The sequence below is a fragment of the Rattus norvegicus genome, chromosome 1 (assembly GCF_021556685.1).
Source record: "Rattus norvegicus strain SHRSP/BbbUtx chromosome 1, alternate assembly SHRSP_T2T, whole genome shotgun sequence".
Taxonomy (NCBI): Eukaryota; Metazoa; Chordata; class Mammalia; order Rodentia; family Muridae; genus Rattus; species Rattus norvegicus.
In genome coordinates this window covers 28,224,459-28,246,938 of record NC_141534.1, presented here as the reverse complement: position 1 = coordinate 28,246,938, position 22,480 = coordinate 28,224,459, and the positions used below count along the sequence as shown (strand labels likewise).

Here is a 22,480-nt window from a genome sequence, read left to right as displayed (position 1 = left end):
ACAACAATAGTTATGACATTGGCGCTTGTCGATTTCATAATTGCAATTACTTAGTATGACTTTAAATTTGGTAATGCTTTTAAATGAATTGTGTTGTAATCCAAAACAGCAACATGTTAGGTAAAAGTACACGCAAATTGAAGACACATTTAATTTCCTGTGTAGTTAACCGCATATTTGGCAATCACTACAGTAGCTTCTCAGATCCTCAGAAGCAGAAAATGTGTGACCTCACACATTTAAATATCATTTTCTATGTCTGTTCTTACACTTTCATATCACTCTGCCTTTTTTATGGTGTGTGTCTGTGTGTGTGTGTGTGTGTGTGTGTGTGTGTGTGTGTAGTATATGTTTGTCTTTCTCCATGTATGTACTTGTGTACTCGGGCTGCCTCTTGGGCCAAGGGGAGGTAGGTGATGTGAAGATCCTTCTGTAACTGTAGGTGCCTTTCAGAACTGCTTGCTTGACATTGAAAGCCTTTGAATTGTCTTTGGCTTTGGTAAGAGCAGGAGTTTCTTGGTGCTATCACAGTGGAAAGGTCTAAGTAGACATTTCACAGCTGTCTGATGACTAAAAGAATGACTTTCAGATCCCAGGGGAATACACTTTTGAGTTATGAGAGTGGCACAGTCACAAGCAGAAGTGCTTTTCAGTAAAGGCTGTGAGGGTGAAGGTCAGCAGAGGAGGGTGGCTATAACAAAACCCAGAGCCTGACATTGTGAGTTAGGCATTTGGAGCCCTGTCTGAATACTGCCATATGGACGTTGCCTTGGCTTAGGGGTTTGTACATAGTGGTGATAAGGCAAAAGTTTTTCAGTTCTCGCTTCCTTGCCGGTACGTTTCTTCCTCAATAAGGCCAACTCTGACTGTCTAACCCCTTCCTTCCTCTTTCTCTTGCTGGGTTTTTTCTATTACATGTCCCTTTCCACATACTTTAAATTAAATAGCAACATGTTACATATATGTAACCCTATGCATTTAACTTAGGATGTATATTCATTTTCACTCCTTCATCTCCATTGAATGCAGTCTCTGCAGCAATTATCTTTTGTTCCTGTTCATACACATACCAGCAGTAACTCTGCCACTCTAGAGTAGTCAAGGACAGTGGTAAGAATTTTTGATCTAATAACTAGAAATCTGAAGCTGCTATTCCCCAAGATGAGAAATTGTGGAACCAACAGATGCGGGGTGGGCAGAGACCATGAGGCATCCTGTTTGGGGCATGTTACCTTGAGACGCTATATCAACTGAGTGGATGGGCATAGGCTGTTTACTGTAAGAGTTCTAAAACGTGTGGTGTCTTAGACCACAAAGGTTTCCTTTGCATAAATACACTCCTAGTTATGGTCACCACTGCTTCCAGGAGTGAGGCAGGAGCTGATTCGGAGGCCATGAGAGTGCAGCCCACTATAGGGAGGTGGTCCTAGTTTCTCTAAGAAAGCAGGCTGAGCAAGCCAAGCGGAGAAAGCCAGTCAGCAGCACCCCTCAAGGCCTCTGCATCAGCTCCTGCCTCCAGGTTCCTCTTTGGGTTCTTGTCCTGACTTCCTTAGCTGATGAACAGTAATGATGAAACAAACCCAATAAATCCTTTCTTCCCCAAGTTACTGTGCTCATGGTGACTCCTCGAAGCAGTGATGACCATAACCAGGAGTGTATTTATGTAAAGGGGAGAAGGATCACAATGAGCCAGGCGATGGCTACGAAGCAGTGCTATAGTTCGTATATGGCTTAAATGGCCCACTATGGTGGGATAAAGCTTGACCTTCAGAAAGACAGTGTTGAGAAGTAGTGGAACCGTTAAGAGGTGGGTCTAATCATAGATAACTGGAGAGGCACCACCACAGAAGATGCTGATGTAGTTCTCCAGGGAACTGCTTTGTACCAAAGAGAGTGATTTCAGATACAGACATACACTCATACATACACACACACAGACATACATGCATACACACATACATACATACACACACACATATATACATATGTACACACACATACATACATACGTACACACACACACATGCATACACACATGCATACACACATACATACATACATACACACACATACATGAATACACACACATACATACATACACACACATATATACATATGTACACACACATGCATACATACATACACACATACATGCATACACACACATACATACATACACACACATACATGCATACACACATACATACATACATACATACACATATATACATATGTACATACACACATACATACATACATACATACATACACACACATGCATACACACATGCATACACACATACATACATACATACACATATATACATATGTACATACACACATACATACATACATACATACGTACATACACACACATGCATACACACATGCATACACACACATACATACATACATACATACATACATACATACATACATACACAAACATATTCGAGCATAGTAAAACATGGCCTCTAAATCTCCCTTCATACTTCTCCATAGGATCACTCTCAGATGTCTCACATGGTGATACTATCTGCTATGAGGCCCTCCCCAGAGCTAAGTGGCTGCTGGTGCTGCTGGCACTCCCAACACTCTTGGCATTTTGGTTGCTGGGGCTGCCATGCTGGGGCTGCCTTGCTGGGGCTGCTGTGCTGGGGCTGCTATGTTCTTTATGTTGTATTCTTTTCTTCCTGGAGAGCACAAAGTCTTTGTACCACTCAAAGGTCACTAGAGAAACCAGGAATGTTAATCACACAGGGGCCTCTTCCCAACATAAACACAGTTTGCCTGCCCAGAAGGCTGGGAGTGGATTTTGTTGATGACCTGGTCACCTCTTTGCTCTCTGTAGAGGTAGACCTCACCCTCCTGCTACAGAGACGGACCTCACCCAGAGACCACATTAGATTTTAGACCTTTTGGCTATAGAACCTACCTTCACAGTCCCATGTACTTGGTAAAGAAGTTTCCATGAAGTCATACTCTAAGTTTTATTGTGCACCTCGAATTGGAATGGTTCTCGAATTGGAATGATTCTTCCCTGGAAACCGTTCCCAGTCTGTACTGTTTTCTGTTTTAAATATGCTGATAATGAACACCCTGGCACAAGATTCCCTGGTGTCTGATCCAGCTGATTTTCTTTTTCTTTCTTTTCCTTAAGACTTTTTTTTTATTTACTGTGCATACAGTATTCTGCCTGCATGTATGCCTACATGCCAGAAGATCACAGTATAGATCATGTGGTTGCTGGGAATTGAACTCACGACCTCTAGAAGAGCAGTCAGTGCTCTTAACCTCTGAGCCATCTCTCCAACCAGCCCTTAAACCTGCTTTATATTCTCATTTCTTTGCAGGTTTGCTTTTCGACCTGGATACCTAAGTGTTCCCTCTTTTTCCTTCCTTCCTTCCTTCCTTCCTTCCTTCCTTCCTTCCTTCCTTCCTCCCTCCCTCCCTCCCTCCCTCCCTTTCCTCCCTCCCTTCCCTCCCTCCTTCCCTCCCTCCCTTCCCTCCCTCCTTTCCCTCCCTCCCTCCCTCCCTCCTTCCTTCCTTCCTTCCTTCCTTCCTTCCTTCCTTCCTTCCTTCCTTGTTTTTCAAGACCTAGTTATGTAGCTCTTGATGGCCTGGAACTTGCTGTGCAGGTCAAGCTAGTCTCAAGTGCATGTGAGCCAGGACAACCTTTCTACCTCAGCCTCCCGGGTATTGGAAATAAAGGCACGCACCGCCGCCCACCCAGCTCTCACTGCCACGCTCTGGTTCTTCCAGATGTTTGAACTAAATAATAGTATCTCTTTGCTTATAAGAAAGTCAGCCTTGATTGCTGTTATTGCAACCGACATGGACTAAGACACTTCTCAGAAATTCATCATGCGAGCTTCGTCCACATGTAAATTGCATAACTGACCCTGACCTCATCAGAATAAATATGATTACAGCACTGGAAAGTAACCATAACAATAATAACAGCAACAACAAGAACAAAAAAAGAAAAAAAAACCCAATAACACAGCCTGCCATGCCAATCTGTGTGACACATAATTAGTAACTTGATATTTGAGTTTCAAAAGAGAAGTCTAGGGTGGAGATATAAGTTTTCGAATCTTCAGAGTACAGGACTTTCATCCAGGAAATTGGAAGTGATCACCAAGAGAAAACCTTTCCAAAGACTAAGCTGGGGCTACTGAAGCTTTATGAGATCATAGAAATGAGAAATGGCTAAGTGCAAAAGTAAATAAGCAAAACTAAGTAAAGAAATACTGAGAAACAGGAAGCATATCAAAGGTGTCCTGAGCGTGAAACAGTGCTTCAAGCAGGAGGTGTTGATCATCTATATAAAGTCTGCTAATAAGAGGGATAAAAGTCACTGAAAAACAAAACAAAACAACAACAACAACAACAAAAGCAAGTTGAGCTTTCTCAAGGCCAGATTCCAGTTGCTTTAAGAAAGAAAGGCAAGGGGTTGGAAGCGCAAGGCCATGGGTTCTGTCCCCAGCTCTGGGGGGGGGGGGGGGGGGGGAGAAAGAAAGAAAGAAAGGCAAGGGCTGGAGAGATAGCTCAGCAGTTAAGAGCACTGACTGCTCTTCCAGAGGTCATGAGTTCAAATCCCAGCAACCACATGGTGGCTCACAACCATCTGTAATGAGATCTGGTGCCCCCTTCTGGCCTGCAGTCACATATGCAGACAGAATGCTGTACATAAAATAAATAAATAAATCTTAAAAAAAAAAAAAGGCAAGAAAGGAAGTGGAAGCAGGGAATATGAACAGACCAACGAAATTATTTTTGGGAGAAAAACACAGTACACAAAGGATATCAGAGACTGAGGTCCAGTAGTAAAGGCAAGGTGAGAGGCAGACGCTGGGGTGGTTGAGGAAAGTGACTATTGCCAAGAATACTTGTTATCTGTGCGCATCTCCGCGGCCTCCACTCCTCACAGGGAGCAATCCCGTGCCTCGGGTTCTCTTCCTTTCCTGTGTGCTGCACTTCAGATGCTTGCCTAGTGGCTCGAGTTTCCAGCCTACTTTAGAGGTCGCCATTCATCTGCTCGGACGCTGCGCCATGATTTCAGGATGGTATGCTGTTTGCAGCCCTTGTCGGACAGGTGCTTTCTAGATGCACTCCGTGTCTCCTGCCATCAGAATGCAAATTCCCTACATGTGGCCTGTGGCATGTGGCCCTCTTTACTGTCACAGCCAGCAGAGCATGTGGCACACAGTAGGTATAGCAAAGCACTAATCGCCCGATGAGTAGTAGATAGGTTTTTTTTTTTTTCCGGAGCTGGGGACTGAACCCAGGGCCTTGCGCTTGCTAGGCAAGCACTCTACCACTGAGCTAAATCCCCAACCCCGAGTAGATAGGTTTTTACAGTTAGGAAATCTACATCTTTTTTTTTTTTCCGGAGCTGGGGACCGAACCCAGGGCCTTGCGTTTGCTAGGCAAGCGCTCTACCACTGAGCTAAATCCCCAGCCCCAAATCTACATCTTCTTGATGGTATCATACCTGGTTTTGATTTTAAATGAAACTACTTTTTGTAGGTTCACCTTTCTCACCGGACTTCAAATGAATAATAATTTGTTTTCCTCTAATTATAGCTTCAGGCGTCATTTTAATAGCAATCTTCTACTTAAGAGCTGTTCCCTGGCAAACTGCCAAGGATGAGAGGCCCAGTCCAAGTGACATCCAAACCTTTGTCAAGAACTTCCTTGGATTTCTTATCTCAGAGAGAAGCTAAGTGTTTTCCAAGTGCTCAAAATAGATTCCGTGAAATAAGTTATCTACTGATTTAAAGTAAAGCTTTTGTTTTTTTTTAAAGTATCTATACATGCCAAAATCATCGTAGAAAGACAATTTGGGTAAATATATTTTGCAACATGTATGAGAAATAAAATTAATAATTCTAACACAGAAGAGTATTTTAGAGAACAATTTGAACAAATTGAAAATCTGCTGTAAAAGTTTCAGCAAAGTAGCTAGGTATGGTGTGAATGTGGATTTTCCTGGTTTCTTGAGACTAAGCAAGGGTTGTTAAATTGGAGATTAACCTGAGCTAGAGATGAAAGGAAGGGGAGGGAAAAAGAAAGAGGGAAGTGGGTAGAAGAGGCAGACGAAAGCAAGAGGAACATTGTGAATTTAAAATCAATCTGGGCTACATAACGTGTTCAAGGCTATCCTCTGTTGCATGACTTTGTCTCAGAATACTAAATATTAATGCAATTTAAAATACACCACACACACACACACACACACACACACACACACACACACCCCTAAGCAACTAACATGAACATAATTAGTAAAACGTATAGACAGCAAATCTATAGAAATATATTCAGTTTTATTAGAAATCAAGTAATTCTGAAGTGATATTGTTCACAATGAAACTGAGAGAGATTCATTTTGTAACTGCATTCAGAATTGTGAGGTTATAGGTGAATCAATGTCATGCCCAGAGATGCAATGTGTGTTACACTCCCAATGACATCACAGAAGCATTTAGGAGCAGGGATAGAAGGTAAAGGTTATAGGGAGTGTAGTACTTTATGAGGAGAAAGGATGTGACACTTCCTGGGTAACCGACAGGAGCAACGGCAGAAAGAACTATAGAAATGAGAAGAGCACAGACTTCCTCCGTGACGCATGATGCATACCCTTAGCTTCCTGGCTATTTTCAAACACAGTCTGTGTTCACATCAAAGCCAATTTCTCACTTACATGCTAGATCGTGTCCTTTCCTTCCCACTCAAGAGTGTCGCTTCTGAAATCCTCTCACAGTGCAGGGCATCCTCAGTTTTGTTCCCTCAGTGTCTCATCACTACTTGCAAACATCCTATAACTTCTCTCACACTTAAAAAAAAATGTGGTTTTTGTTTTTGTTTTTGTTTTTTTTTCTAACTTTACTTTCCCCAGTAAGCCCTCTATCCTATTCCAAAGCACATTCTGTATGTGCACAAAATTTTTCTTTTGTTTTGTTTTTAAATAGGTGTGTGGTGAGGCACAATAGCCAGCCAGTAGGGGCAGACATAGTTGCTCAAGTTCTACAGCCTTCTCTGCCACTGTCTGTATTTTGATACAGGGTCTCTCACTGTTTTAGCTAGACTGTCAGGCCAGTGACCCCTTGTATCCTCTTGTCAGAACCCACCACCACTGGGTTATAAATAGCCACCACTCTATGCAGATTTTGTGTAGGTTTTGGGAATCCAAACTCAAGCCCTTTCCTTTGCACAGCAAGTGCTTTATAAACTGATCTTGTTGCCATAGCCCTCAGCAGGAAGTCTTCTTGAGGAAAGCATCCCTGCCCCCATGCCTCCCTCCATTCTCGGCCTACACCAACAGCCAAGTTCAATGATTTCTCTGACACATGAGAAGAGCTTGAAACCTTTTGGCAGCAATTGGAACATTTTTTAAAAATTATTCCCTCTGTTTTTAAGACACCTGCTGTGGTTTTCTTGTTGTCCCTGAGCCCTTTCTATGTTTTTCTCCATATTTCCTTCCTAAATGTCAGAATTCCTAGTCCTTCACAGTTAAGGGTCTTTGTCACAGACTTTTGATCCTGTCTGATGGCAACCAATCTTGCAACTCTAATTCTATCACCTCTCTGTTTAAAATTCCCACTAATAGTGAGACAATATACCTTGCAGTATGCCGTCCCAGTCTGGGTTGTCAGATCCAAACCTAAGCAATTTTAAAAGTTTGGGCTCTTATCCACTCAACTATAGTGAAAGCCCATATTGAATAGATCCCAAGATACTAAGCTCAGTGTGAAGCCATGTTAAAAGTACATAAGAATTTATGAGGATGTGTTTCATGGTGGTTTCTAAAAAGATAAATTTAGAATAATGAGCTTTTTTTGTATAACTTATTTTCATCAACAAAAATCAATTACTTTTGACATCAGAAAAACATCTTAATGTTTTCAGTTCAGGTTTTCATATACACCTCCTTCATTTCATTTTATAGTTTTCTGATTTTAAGAATAATCTCATTCCATAAGTGCTGAAGATGGTCTACCCTGGTATCAGAAAATTCAAGGCATTTTCAAGTGTAAGGCTCTAGGTGAGTCTTAACTATGGGGAGACACTCCCTACCTCCAAGTGAGACATGAACACAGAGTTTGATGCAAATTCAAGAGGTTTATCTTTCCAGCGCGTTGGGTCGACCCTCAATCAGCCCCTCGTGGCGAATGACTAGAGGGCGACCCCAAATGGCAATAACAAGCAGTTTTTATATGTTTTTAGGGGTACAGGTTACATCAGTTTAAGGTTACAGTTTAAACTTATTGGCTAAACGTATTGACCTTTGAATCTATTGTCTAGCAAGCATATGACATGTGTTCGAACCAGAGGGTCAGATGACTATCAGTCAGTACACTCTGCAGTTTTTCAGGAATGTCCCTGCTCCTCCTAAGAACTGTGGGTGGAGAATGGAACTTGGCTTAGCCTCCGCAAGGTGGGAAGCAGGTGCTTGGCCTAATCTTCACCTCTGGCAGTGGGTGTAAGGCTGGAGAAAGCCCCTATGGTTCTTCACAGGAACTCCATAACCTATCTACTTTGTACCAGGCCAAGCCTCTTGTTAGTTCTTATACTTCAGTAAGAACTAGGGTCCTTCACAGGCAAATCTCAAGGCATTTCTGGTAGAGGGGAACTGTGAGATGTTGCATCTATGTCTAACATTTTGTGTTTCCAATGGGCAGTAGAATGTAGAAAGACTTGGTGGGCTGTCTTAATTCTGGAATCTTTCACTCATAGTAGATATGTCTAGGTAGCTAGTTAAAAACTAGCCAGCTTGAAAATCACTGAGGGTAGACCCTCCTTCATCATTCGGACCCTTCTCTGTCCCTAAACAAAACTTTAAGGAAGAGAGAAGTATCAGAACTGTACTTCTGTTGTCCTTGGATGTTTGAGAGTGTTGGACACTTATCCACCATTGGGGATATTCAGAGTTTTATGTCCTGGAACAAAAAGCTAGGCAGAGATGTGTGGCAGCAGGACAATTTGTTAAGAAGTAACACAGTTCCAAGAAAGGAAGCAGGCCAGAGCTAGAAGATCAATGGCTTCCTGTCTTAAGGGCTGGAACCTGTTCTGGCATTTGTTTGGTGCCAGCTTTTCCATGCATGCTCTATCTGCAGCAGGCCAGGCTTCTGTGGGGAAGTTCTTAGGCTTCCTCTATACTAGTGGTGCCTTTCATATGCTAATCTCACAGCCTCAGCCAGGTCAGGTTTTTCCTGCCTCACCTTCTTAGAATTTGAAAAGTCAAAATGGGTGAGAAAACACATCAATTTCCTCCTCTTTTGATGTTTTGTTTTGTTTTTCTGTGTAGCCTTCACTGTTCTTGAATTCACTGTGTAGATCAGGCTGGTCTCAAATTTGTAGAGATCAGCCTTTTTCAGAGTGCTGGGATTAAAGGCATGCTCCACTACCACCCAACTCAAATTTAAGGATTGCTGGGTCTTGACTCAGTGAGAGAAGATGCACCTAACCCTCAAGAGACTTGAGGCCCCAGTGAATGGGGAGGTCTGGTGGGGTGGGGGTGTGGAGACATCCTCTTAAAGACTTAGTGGGGGGATATGGGATGTGGACCAGTCAGAAGGTAGACTGGGATGGGGATAAAGACTGGACTATAAAAAAAGATTAAAGAATAAAAAACAAAAGATATTGTGTGAAAGGATCACTGTCCACAACGAGGAGGAAGGTAGAGATTTCTCCTTTTGTGTTTCCTTTTGTTGAAGTTTATCATGGGGGGAGGGAGTATTTCCTCCTCATGGCACACAGTACCTCCTTTTCAAATTTTGCTTTTTCTTTGTATTTCTTTTTTTACATGTATTCTGTTGCATGGTTGAGGGTTAAAATAATGGCATCTGAACTGTATTCCCAGCCCTTGATGGAGACAAGACATTTTGTATTGGCAGGAAGACTATTACCATAAAGAGCCTTTTGGTTCCAAACAAGGACAATTTAATGTCTTCCCCAAGGGCTAATCCAAATGGGTCTAACATCTAACCTGACAGGAGAATGTCCCTCAGGATACATGTCTGCAATAGAAAATTGAGACTAGTATAAGGTCTGCTTAAATATGTAGATTTGAATAATGGTCTCTTTAAGTATTGTCCACTCACCTCTCAAGAATGTCTCAAGTTCTTCTTTAGTAAACTATCTTTTCCACATGACTCTGTGTGCCACTTCTAAATGCAATCACTGGAAGATAACAGGAACTAGGGAGCTGAGAGAAGAGCAGAGTGAGTTCCTCCTTGTCTTAGGTTTTACTGCTGTGAGCAGACACTGTGACCAAGGCAAGTCTTTTTTTTTTTTTTTTCTTTTTTCTTTTTTTTTTGGAGCTGGGGACCGAACCCAGGGCCTTGCACTCGCTAGGCAAGCGCTCTACCACTGAGCTAAATCCCCAACCCCCCAAGGCAAGTCTTATAAGGACAACATTTCATTGGGGCTGGCTTACAGATTCAGAAGTTCAGTCAATTATCAAGGCAGGAGCATGGCAGCATGCAGGCAGGCATAGTGCAGGAGGAGCTGAGAGTTCTACATCTTCATCTGAAGGCAGCTAGCAGAGTACTGACTTCCAGGCAGCTAGAATGAGGGTCTTAAAGCCCACACCCACAGAGACACACCTACTCCAACAGGGCCACACTTCTAACAGTGCCAGTTCCTGGGCCAAGCATATACAAACCATCATACTGGTATCAACCAACCTTTTTAGTCAGTTCTAGATAGAAATTTCCTAAACATATACACAAAGACCTTCTCTAGCTTGTAAATATATGGACCAAGATAAAAGAAAAATAAGCATGAGCATATTAATCTCTGCAGAAGAAACACAGTAGAAAGGGAAATAATTAGGCCTGTGCTATTTTGTAAGGGTATGCATGTGCATATATGTGGTATGTACACACATGCATTCGCACATACATAAGAATTCATGTGTATTTGCACATACATATTCTCATCTGTTGAAATGAGTGATCGACAGAAGGGAAGTGTGGAGGAAAAGAGAGATATTTTTAATTTCTGATGATTAGGCCAATTGGCAGATGGCCCAAAGACCCAAGTTGTAGCCATTTGAGCTTTGTTAAAAGATTCAAGGGATCTGAGGGTAAGTGGACACAATGTAAATCATTTATGAAAGAACAACAAAGAAAACCCTTTTTTCTTCCAAGAGTTTCCCCATTCCTGCTACTTCCTTGATACTAGTGTTTGTCTAGTGTTTGTTTACGTCTCTCTGGAAAACAGTTTAGAGACCTTTTACAACGTAGATACATTGTAGATGCATCTACAATGCAGATGTTTCCCCTCTTAAATACAAAAAAGAAAGCAAAAAGAAAAAAGAGGCAAGTCCTCAAAGGACAACAACCCCACTAAGAACAATTCCTTGTTTAAAATTCAGAAACAAGATTAGACTTGTCATTTGCTTTTCAAATACAGAACTCAGCATAATTCAAGTGTGATGTGAATTACCTAAGAGTCTTAACATGACTTTATATGTCATTTATAATACTGGAGGCATGTTTGTATCAGAAGCTAATTTGATTTTGATAACCATTTAGAGAAGAGGAGGAGGAAGAAGAGGGGGGAGAAGAGGAGGAACAGGAGGAGGAACAAGAGGAGGAGGAGAAGCAGGAGGAAGAAGAATAAGAGGAGAAGGAGGAAGAGGAGGAACAAGAAAAGGAGGAGGAACAAGAACTGGAGGAGGAGGGGGAGGAGGAGGGGGGGAGGAGGAGGGGGAGGAGGGGGAGGAAGAGGAGGAGGAGGAGAAGATGGTAAGTGTTATTTAGAAACAGAGAAAATGGACCCCAGGGAGATGAACCAGTCGGGCCAGGATAATTTACTTGATTGAAGCTAAAGAGATCTGTCTGCAAGTTCTTTCCATCAACACAAAGGCAGTGCTCTTATCTCTCAAAGTAAACAGATACTGTGTAAGTCAGCACTTCTAACTTGCTGAAGTTAACATCAGTCTTCTTGTCAACTTTATACTTGTAGATATTTCCTCTTAATATCAAGGCCAGACCATCTCGAAATCAGTCATCATGGTCCTTTCTGATTACTGTTAAAGAAAACATGTACCTGAATGCAGGAGATTTGTACCTCCTTTTAAAGACACTGTCTCTCTGAATAGCGCTGGCTTCCTGGCTGTCCTGGAACTTACTACATAGGGCAGGCTGGCCTTAGACTCATAGAGTTCCAGGTGCCTCTACCTGCAAATGCTGGGATTAAAGTAGTGCACCACCATATCCCTGAAATTTATATCAAAATGAATACAGATTCAAAGCTAAGTATGGGCAAAAATAAATAAGTAAACAAACAAACAAATAAACAAATAAAAGAATAACGACAAGCTTATTGCCTTCAAGAGGTAAGGAAAGTGTTTAATTGGTGTTACAACATTGTAAACTGTCATGGGAAATGTACCTGAGTCTTGACCAAGAGCAACAACCACTCTTAACTGCTGCGCCATCTCTCCATCTCAGAGAGGCATTTTCCAAACAGTGCCCTTCTTGAGTAAAGATGAGCTTATCTCTGAGCATTTAAGGCAAAACAATGGTGGACACATGAAACACATGTTCAAGGGCTTAAAATGGTGAACCGAAATCTCTGGACTTCCTTAGCTTTCATCGCAAAATGTTAGCTGAGAGTAAATGATGGACAGGTGAAGGGGGAGGAATAGAGACGTTAGTGTGCCTGCCTTCCACAGTGATGGGTCAGGCTTTTCTCTGGGGAGCAAACTTTGTTTTACTTCTCATCCTCAACCTTTTCCTACTTAGGTTTCATCACAAGTATTACCATCGTCAGCTGCCTCAAAGAGGCAAACCATCTTCTGGCCTGGCTTGAAATCTCCCTTTCCTCCACAGCCAAAGTAACTCATAAGGCTTGATAAGCAGAATCTGATTGCTCTTGATATCTCCCAGGGTGCAGGGAGAGAGGTTCAGGAGCAAGATTGGCATTCTCTTAGCTTCAATCAATTCCTTCTTTCCTTCCTTCCTACCTACCTACCTACCTACCTACCTACCTACTACCTACCAAGTCACATAACTGCCAAACTATACGCCATTTGGAATCCTGAGCTACACTCTGAGAAAAACTATCACTTCTATTGGCTTCTAGGTTTTTCTCCTATGTTTATGAGCCTAAATTTATGACTCACAAATGCTCCAACTTCAGGTCATTTTCTAGGAAAATTTCCAGGTCCATGAGTCACAGCTTCTCAAGCACCTGGTTCCCCGTGCCCTTTGCCTGCATTCCTATGTGACACAACTCACTCGTGTCCCGAACTCCTTACACTGTGTCCACTCAGACTCTGTGACTTGTGAACTTTGTACCTTCGTGAGAGTTGTTTCCATTCTTTCCACTGCCAGTAAATTCTGACCTTAATTTTTCTATGAATCCTTTCAGTTACCGTCCAGATTTCTTCCTACATAGCATATCCTAAATGCCCATCACTTTCCCCCAACTGCTCCTGGGAAACGACCGACCAACCTGTTCTCCCTCTGACTTGCTGTGCTCCTGAATGAAGTGCTGGTTCCTGTAATTATAACGTGGAGTTCAAAGTGTGATGAGAGAGTTAGGACCCTCAATGTGACACCCATTTTTGCCACTTTGTGTGATTCCAAGTTGAACAAGCCATCCCATTTTCAGGGGCTCTCATTTCTTCATTTAGAAAATGTGATAACATTGTATCCATTGCTTCCATTTATGTCAATTCAAAGAATGTGACGATGTTTTCAGTGTGCTGGGAACACCAGTGCTCAATAGGTGTCTTCCCTTATTATTCCAGGTGAAAGGCTCGATGCTTCTAAAACAGTCAATCAGGTCAGCAAAGAAACACCCCAAATTCACAAACCAAATGGTTGCACACAAATGTGCACTATGCAAAGCAAAGCCCCAATCTCAAAAAGACACTCCTCTTAAATCCTCTCCATGGTTAGTGCCAGTTCAAGGAAGACTTAAGGAAATAACTCTGTAAAGTCCAAGACATCCTGATTCCAGTTAACTATTGTTCTCCTCATCAGGACCAAGTATGAGTCACAGACTGACTAATGTCCTTTATTCTCGTAAAAGGAACATTCAGGATGTCATGGGACTTTTCCAAGGCTTTTTTTGTTTTGTTTTGTTGTTTGTTTTTTTAATGTGCAGAAGACCCAAAGAGGTGTCACAGCAAAGTGAGCCTAAGAACAGCCAGCTAAGAAAGACTTTTAAAAGATGCTTGATTTAATTGTAATCAGAGAAATACAAATTATAACAAGCTAACATTTCATGCCCTTGAGAGTGAAGTCTATCAATGTCAGAGGAAGACTCTGATAGGTTTGTAAATAGTGCAGTCACGCTACAAAACACTGTGTTCTCACGTTACGGAGCCACCCATTCATAACTTCCAAACTGCACAAAACAGACAGGAGAATGGACAAATCCTGGTAGAAAAGTATGTTCACACAGTGGAATGTTAATCCTCCCTGTTGACATACAAATGAAATATTTCTACAGTACCATGAATAAATCTAAGAAACACAGTTGGAGGGAAAGAATATGCCTCTAGCAAGTACAATACATTTCTCAGTTGGAGGTCCTTTAATGAAGGCACGTATTATAAGAACTGCCTTGTCATTGTGGGAACACTAGGTCCATAGAATATATTTCTCCAAACTGTTACAGGCAGTATAATCTTCTGGAGCTCAGTTATAAATGTGTTATTAATATTCAAAGTATTGGTATGTGGTATCTAGTGGAATAGTGACATTTTTATTCTAAGACATTTCCCTTTCATTTTAATTTTTTTGTGGTAGGGTTTTGCTGCATTGCATTGGCTGACTTTGATTTCCTGAGCTTGAGGAGGATTTATTGTGTGGAGTAGCTGGGATTACAGATGCTTAGATACTCTACTGCTCCAGGTTCTAGCTCACTTCCTAACGTTTACTGTGGTTAGTACTATTATTCTCATTTAATAGATGGAAATGAGGCAGAAAGAGTTTAAGTAACTTTTGCTAGTATTTGGGAATTTTAAGAGCCAGCTAACATTTTATCACACACTTACATAGTACATTGCATTACTTTGCTTATAAGGTCTGTGTCATAATAAAATATCTGTTGTAGAAAAAATTTTAAAATATTGTCTGAATTTCTTTTTTCCTAAGTAAAAGTAAGTTAGAACAGGATAATCTAGTTAATCGAATACTTTCCATTTTCTCCCATTCACAGCCCCAAAGTGCAAATCTAGAGTCTGATCTTCGTTTAAATGACCTCTGGACCATTTCCAGCTAGCAAAATGGAAATCTAATTATTTCACCACCAACTCCCTGAAGCCCCAGGCCTTTGCACTGTCTTTTAAGTATTTTGCTTAGCATCTGCAAAATCATGTTGCATATGTACACATATGTATCCGATTCTGATTTTATAAATTTAGTTTTAATTTTTCTTCACTTTTGAGACTTCTATACAATGTTATTTCATCATAATCTTCCCTCCCAGCTCTTCCAAAATCCAACCCCCATCCCTAGCCACTCAACTTTCTATTTCTTTTTAAATCTCCTAACGGCAATTTGTGGTGCCCGGCTATTCCTGGATGTGTGGTCTTCCACTGGAGAGTAGTCAAGTCACCAGAAGCTATACCTAGGAGAGGGATCCATGCCCAGCTCCCCTGTCCACCCTGAGACTTGGACTGGCTTGGGCTTGTCACCACCACTCTTCGTTCATATGTAAAGTTACCCTACTGTGTCCAGAAGACAGTGTCTCCTTCTAGTCAGCCACCACCTCTGGTTCTCAGACGTTTTCGGCCCTTGCTCCCACAGTAATCCCAAGCCTTGGGAGGAGGTGTCCAGTATATCTATTCATTTAAACATTCTACAGTCTTTAAATTTCTGTACCTGGACCAGCTTTGGGTCCCTGAGCTAAACACCAACTCATGTAACAATTAATACTACAAACTATAATGTGGTGGTGGGGGGAGGGTGAAGGCTGGTTAACTTTTAACAATGATTGTCCATTGAATAGCACTACATAAGGCCTTCTTGGGTCTTCTTTATTCTTGACAGTTCTGTAAGAATGAATATTTTCCTTCCACGGTCCATCTGGTGTTGTGGATGGTTGCCTAGTCAAGAGTATGGAATCACAATAGAGCTGCTATGAGCAGTGGCATGTCCAGTATGGGGCCAAAACATATGTACGATTACACAAGGAAAACTATCTAAAACAGGTCAGGAAACGAGGCGGGTGGGGGGGCTTTAATTACCCTTTATTTGAGTTAGGGCTCAATAGTTCTATGAAGAGTCACTTTTTTAAGTATATAAAGACTCCCAATGAATATGACTGTCTTGCTTTGTTTTGTTTTAATGAACTGAGTAGGTAGTGGGAGACATATCAACACCTTGGGTGGCACCAAACACATCAGAGTGTGAGGAACTAAAGTTTGTGCTCTATGAGAGATCCAACTTTCAATAAGTCTTACCATTAACAAACATCTTGATCTAGAGCCATGCAATTCCCTGTGGAACTTTAATTACAATATTGGACATTATGAAAGTTTGCCCTTCCACGATTCAAAGCACATTTTAAGTGTTTCAGTAAAATATTTGGTTGTCATAGAGAATAAATATTAGGTAGAATTTATATGAGAATCTGGCTGTATTTGTTGGGAGACTTAGCATGGCTTCAGTGGTATTGATCATTGCAGGCTCGCCTACCTTACCTTGATTCATTTTTTGGTAAGTCATGTTTCAGGAAACTTATCCAGTTCATTATGGTTCCTAGATCTCAGATTTCATGGAATGTGAGTTTTCAAAACATTCTTTAACAAATCTCTGGATTTCCTTAGTAACTATCTTCGTTAGGGTTTCCAATATTGTGAAGATGGAATTTTCACCCCCCTAATATTTATTCTTCTTCTATTCTTTAAGTGCATGCGTGTGAGGCTGAGGCTGAGGCTGAAAGCGCATGTGTATATGTACATACATGTGAGTGCAGCTGTCTGTGTAGGAACACAATCTCCCTGGAACAGGAGCTTACAGGCACTTGTGAACTGCCCAGCATGGATGCTAAGAAATAGTGCAAGTTGTCAGCAAGCACAGGAAGCCCTTGTGCACAGAGTCATTTCTATAGCTGCGAAAGTATTTTTAATGAAAGCAATACACTGTTTTTTTTTCTTTTTTTATTAACTTGAGTATTTCTTATATACATTTCGAGTGTTATTCCCTTTCCCGGTTTCTGGGCCAACATCCCCCGAATCCCTCCCCCTCCCCTTCTTTATGGGTGTTCCCCTCCCCATCCTCCCCCCATTGCCGCCCTCCCCCCAACAATCTAGTTCACTGGGGGTTCAGTCTTAGCAGGACCCAGGGCTTACCCTTCCACTGGTGCTCTTACTAGGATATTCATTGCTACCTATGAGGTCAGAGTCCAGGGTCAGTCCATGTATAGTCTTTGGGTAGTGGCTTAGTCCCTGGAAGCTCTGGTTGCTTGGCATTGTTGTACATATGGGGTCTCGAGCCCCTTCAAGCTCTTCCAGTTCTTTCTCTGATTCCTTCAACGGGGATCCTATTCTCAGTTCAGTGGTTTGCTGCTGGCATTCGCCTCTGTATTTGCTGTATTCTGGCTGTGTCTCTCAGGAGAGATCTACATCGGGTCCTGTTTGCCTGCACTTCTTTGCTTCATCCATCTTGTCTAATTGGGTGGCTGTGTATGTATGGGCCACATGTGGGTCAGGCTCTGAATGGGTGTTCCTTCTGTGTCTGTTTGCAATACACTGTTTTAATCATAATGCCAGTACATGATCAATAAACTCTGAGCACTACAGTCTCAATGCAATTCTTACAGGACTGGGAAAATTGTGTGATTGTTCTGTTGAAGTGCCCTGGAATGGATCCTGTCACGTCTCTGACGTCTAGGAAAGAAATGCACACTGAATGCATAAATTCCTTTATTGAAAATATTGGAGTAGCACTGCATTACATGTAGTTGGTATCCATAATGAAGGGCCACACGTTCCTGTTCAGACAATACTGTTTTAAATAGAGAACACAGCATCTGGAAATGCTCTCACGAGTACAGCATCACGGACTAAACTAGGTAAGAGTAATCTACAGGGCAAAATGACCATCTTGTTCATCAACAGCGTATGGTTACAGACGGTCTAAACGGTGAACAAAATCACCACGTGACATTCCTGGGATCTCGCCAATCATGTGTGTGAGCAGACCAAAGTCAAATTGCATGTTTTTAAGCAAGAGTCCTCAATGGGAGAACTTGGGTAAAAGGTGTATGTGGTCTACAGATTTAAAATTTTACAGCATTCCCTTAAGCTAGTATGGAGTGGCAGTGAATGACACAACTGGCTTGAGGCAGGGCACAGGACAGTGTTTTCTTACAAAGAGTCTAAAGACTCGACAATATTCCGAACATAAACAGATGTGTAAACACGGTTTGCTCATTTCCCATTCAGAAAGATCACGGGGGCATAATTGGCGACAGACAACTTTTCGGCTTTGGCTGTTATTTAAGTCTTTCCATCAGCAGTCTTTGGCCTTCATACACGGGAGCCGATCAATGGCATTCATGACTTTACTTCTCACTATTTAAAATAAAAGGTGCCCTATGATGCGAAAGTGAGTTTATATTTTACAAAATAGATTTCCTTTTTTCTTTCAATTGTGATATGAATATAACTCTTTGAATTGTTTTTTTTTCCCTCCTTATTGGATTGGATCATTATTATCTGGATCTTATTGATTCCAGAAACCAAGAAAGTTGGTCCAACTTGACATCTTTTATCTGACTTTAAAGACGCACAAATTAAACACTCCCTTTTAACAGAGGACTACCATTCATGTAAACACCTGGAGAAGAAACAATGTAAAATAAAAAAAAAAAAAAGAAAAGAGGTAAAATAAGAGACCAAGTTACTATTATTAATACATGATTCACACGATTTCAAAAGAAGCAAACATTCTCTTGGTAGAAGGACGACTTGTACATTCATGTTCGTGAAGATCTGTATTTCGATAAACACCAACTTACAACTGTGAGAGATGCCATGTTCTGTTTCCCACAAATGCTTAGGGTACTCAAGGAGTACCTTACAAACTAAATAAAAAGCCGCTCTATAAAGTCAGGTCAAAAAACATCAGTAATGAACTTTTGAAAACACACATACACTCTCTCTTAATAAATAAAGACTATATTACCCTAAATAATCAGGGCAAAAAAAATGAATATAAAACTGTACAAATCAAAAGAGACTTGTTTCCCAAACATAGCACAAAACATACATTTATTTCAGGATTTGACACATTAAAAGAAAAAAAATCAACATATTTCAGATAATATACTAAAAATAATAAATAAAAGTTCTTAAAAAATTAGATATTCCCTTTAAGTGCTATATTCTTTCAATTTCTCTAAATCAGATTCAGCTTTCTATGGCAAACAATAGGTATACATTTGGTAAAATTATGCTGATAAATACATAAAGCAGGTATATACTTCCACAGTATCTTATTTTTTCACAGTTACCAAAAATAAAAATCGCATCCGACTCATACATCTATGAACACTCCGATTCCTCATGGTGTGAATTTGAAAGCAGTGGAGGTACAAAGTCTTTTTGTTTTAAACAATCTGGACTTCAGATTTCTGTCTTCGGTGTCTGTCCTCCACAGGCAACCTTCCAGGATCTGTCTGCGCGGTGATGATGCTCTGAGACGACCATAGAAAGAAAGCGCTGCTGTGGGATGAGGCAGCCAGGGCCGGGGCCTGCCTTCCAGTAAGCGGCTATTCTAGCCCAGTCTTTTCCATGTTATGTTTTAAGGCAGCCTGGATTTCACTCAAATGTCCATACCTCTAGGTCCTGAACTATGAAGTCTTCTTTTTTCGAAAGGATATCATTATTAAAAGTACTGCAAGAATTGCTGCGTCCATGATACAAATCAGCATCTAGCCACAGACCAAACCGTCCCCTGGAACAAAGTTAAAGGAAAAAGGTCACAGACATGGCTTACATGACGTGCTTTCTGCCTTTTCCTGCCAGGTTCTCTTTCTTCTGGGCCAAGACAGACAGAACTCTAGACTGCTCACAAAGCAAGAACAAGCTGTGTAGACAGGTCTCTCCTAAAGGACAGCAGCCGTAGTCTCTCAGGCACATTAATAAATCATTTATCTTTGGTGCTCAGTGGTGTGCATTAGTACACTGTCCTAATTAATCTAAGCAGATAGACTAGCTCGGCCTAAGCGGATCCCCAAGTAAGAAAATGACAAGAGCCTTACCCTCCACCACCGAGTTCTAAAGAACTTATGTCTCCATTGATAAAATAGGAGTTTTCTCCGCTCCACTTAAAGACCTAAGGGCAGAAACACAAAACAGAGCACCAACACTTCAATTCAGAGAATTAACAGAGAAGACACCTGAATAGTCACGTTGTGTACAAAGGAAACATCCCTTCGAGTAACCAAGGACTTGAAGGAATGGCTATGAGATCACCAATGACTATGAAATAGTAATAATTCCATAATGTGCTGGCTCTGACCTTCAATCTCTCCCTGCATCACAGACTGAGAAACTCCTAACGCTGGGACTCTAAGCAGTCTGTATGCTACAGTCATGGAGAACTAGACTGAGAGCAAGGAATGCAGGAGGGATTACAGGAAACCCACTATCCCAGTGTCTGAGCCTCCCTTTCACCCCGACTGCTAACAACACCACCCTGCCCATTCAAGCATTTCACCCATCCAGGTACCTTGAAATTAGGACTGAAGGTGTAGAGAAACGTTTCGCCCGTGCCGTAATAGTGGTCACTGAACCTGAAGGGATGAGTTGCATACGCCCCAAATATCTATTAAAAGAAAACAGAAGATTTACTTTCAAAATTAAACTCCCATAGAGAGACCTTCTGAAGTATGTTTGATACACTATTGTTCTGAGATCTTATAACTCTTTCAGCAAAGGTTATTATTAAATTAGAACTCTTTAAGTGGAAAAAAAAAACCCATCAAACAAAGCAATTACAATACCCTCGGCTCTAACTGGAACCCATGTGGCCAGGTTTCCTGGTATGTGGAGAATCCATCAGAGAAGCTTGGAGGCATTGCATTAATTGTTATAGAGGCCAAGAATTCAGCAGTTAAAAGGCTGCTGAAGTCGAATGTGGAGAATGACAGAAAAAAAATAGAAACAAGTGAGTGACAGGACATTTCTAGAAGGATTTGGTTTTATATTTTCTTTTGTTGCTTGGGACAGAGTCTTATAATACAGTAGGCTGGACGGGAACTCACTGTGTAGCCTAGGTGGGCCACTAGTGTTCCACAAACTTTCCTTGCTTTAGCCTCTTGGTGCTGTAGGCACGAGCCATCATGTCTAGCTTTCTCATGTGTTTTATGAGTGAGACCAAGGCTGAACATCCTGCCCTCTCAAAGATAAACTTTCCTCCCTTTCGGCTTTTAATAACGAGAGATGAAAATACTTAAAGATGACTGATGAGAATACTTAGTTTGAAGTAGGTTTGAATTTAAAGGTAACTCGCCTTTAGATGTGATTTTTGAGGGATGGGAAGTGAGCTTTGAGACTGGGTCTCTCTACAGAGCCTTGGCTGTCCTGAAACTCACTCTGTAGACCAGGGTGGCCTCAAACTCACAGAGATCCATCTGCTTTTGCCTCCTGGGTGCTGGAATTACCACTGCCCAGCTAACCGTGATGTATTTACTATATCCATGACTCTTCTGGGAGGTAGGAGAGTCAAGTTATAGATTCTGGTCATTACTGCCTCGGCTTCTGGACCTTCTGTTCCTATCCTATCAGTGCATACAGGTGAGAGTTAGGAGATGGAGTCAACTATATCTTGAAAAGGTCATTCAGTGACTCCTGCATCCTCCACTGCAAAGCCTACTTGAAAAACACTGCTTTTGTAGAGGTTATTTGAAAATGTCTAACAATTCAAAGAATACTTTAACTGGTTCAAAATCACTGTGTGCTGTCTTTTTCATTACTTCTATTTAATACTGAACACTACAGATTTCTAATTCTAAAGATTTTCATACTTCCTACACCCCCCCCCAATTTTCTCTACAACTGCTAAAAACGAAGAAAAAATCTTATAATAAAACATAAGCAATTACTTTCTCTTCTCCTAATAACAGACCTGGAATACAAGAGGGGGGCACCTATTTCTTTTTAAAAGCGTAATTTTAAAATATGACATGAGAGTAACGGAATCCTTTAAGAGGTGGGACACGAGCTGTTTTCAGATAAACCAATGGGAAATGCTGTCTCTAGCCCTCTGCAAGGTTCTATATCATATTTCTCCGTTATTTTTTTTTAAGTGATCATGGAAATCTATTTAAGAACTGCGGATTGAACAATGCCAGGGCTACACTATCGAGTCTGTTTCCCAACAACTATATAAACAAAGATTTAGGCTCTTTTTTTTTATTAGTTTCTTTAGGGGGAAAGGAACACAAAACGGTTTGTACATTAAGATTTCTGTATAATGAAAATGCAATACACTTAGCA

At 41.2% G+C, this 22,480-nt stretch overlaps 1 protein-coding gene across 6 annotated transcripts in view; it reads right to left on the bottom strand.

The window, feature by feature from the left end:
• Nucleotides 1–17,881: 17,881 nt before the first annotated feature.
• Nucleotides 17,882–22,480, bottom strand: part of Ncoa7 (nuclear receptor coactivator 7) — a 161,418-nt gene continuing 156,819 nt past the window's right edge. For 4 of the 6 annotated variants that reach the window (NM_001432413.1, NM_001432412.1, NM_001432414.1 and 1 more), the window contains 3 exon segments: nucleotides 17,882–19,934; nucleotides 20,242–20,315; nucleotides 20,712–20,807. In NM_001432413.1, the coding sequence (NP_001419342.1) occupies nucleotides 19,799–19,934; nucleotides 20,242–20,315; nucleotides 20,712–20,807 (306 nt within the window). In that variant the 3' untranslated portion in view covers nucleotides 17,882–19,798. 6 annotated transcript variants of the gene reach the window in all.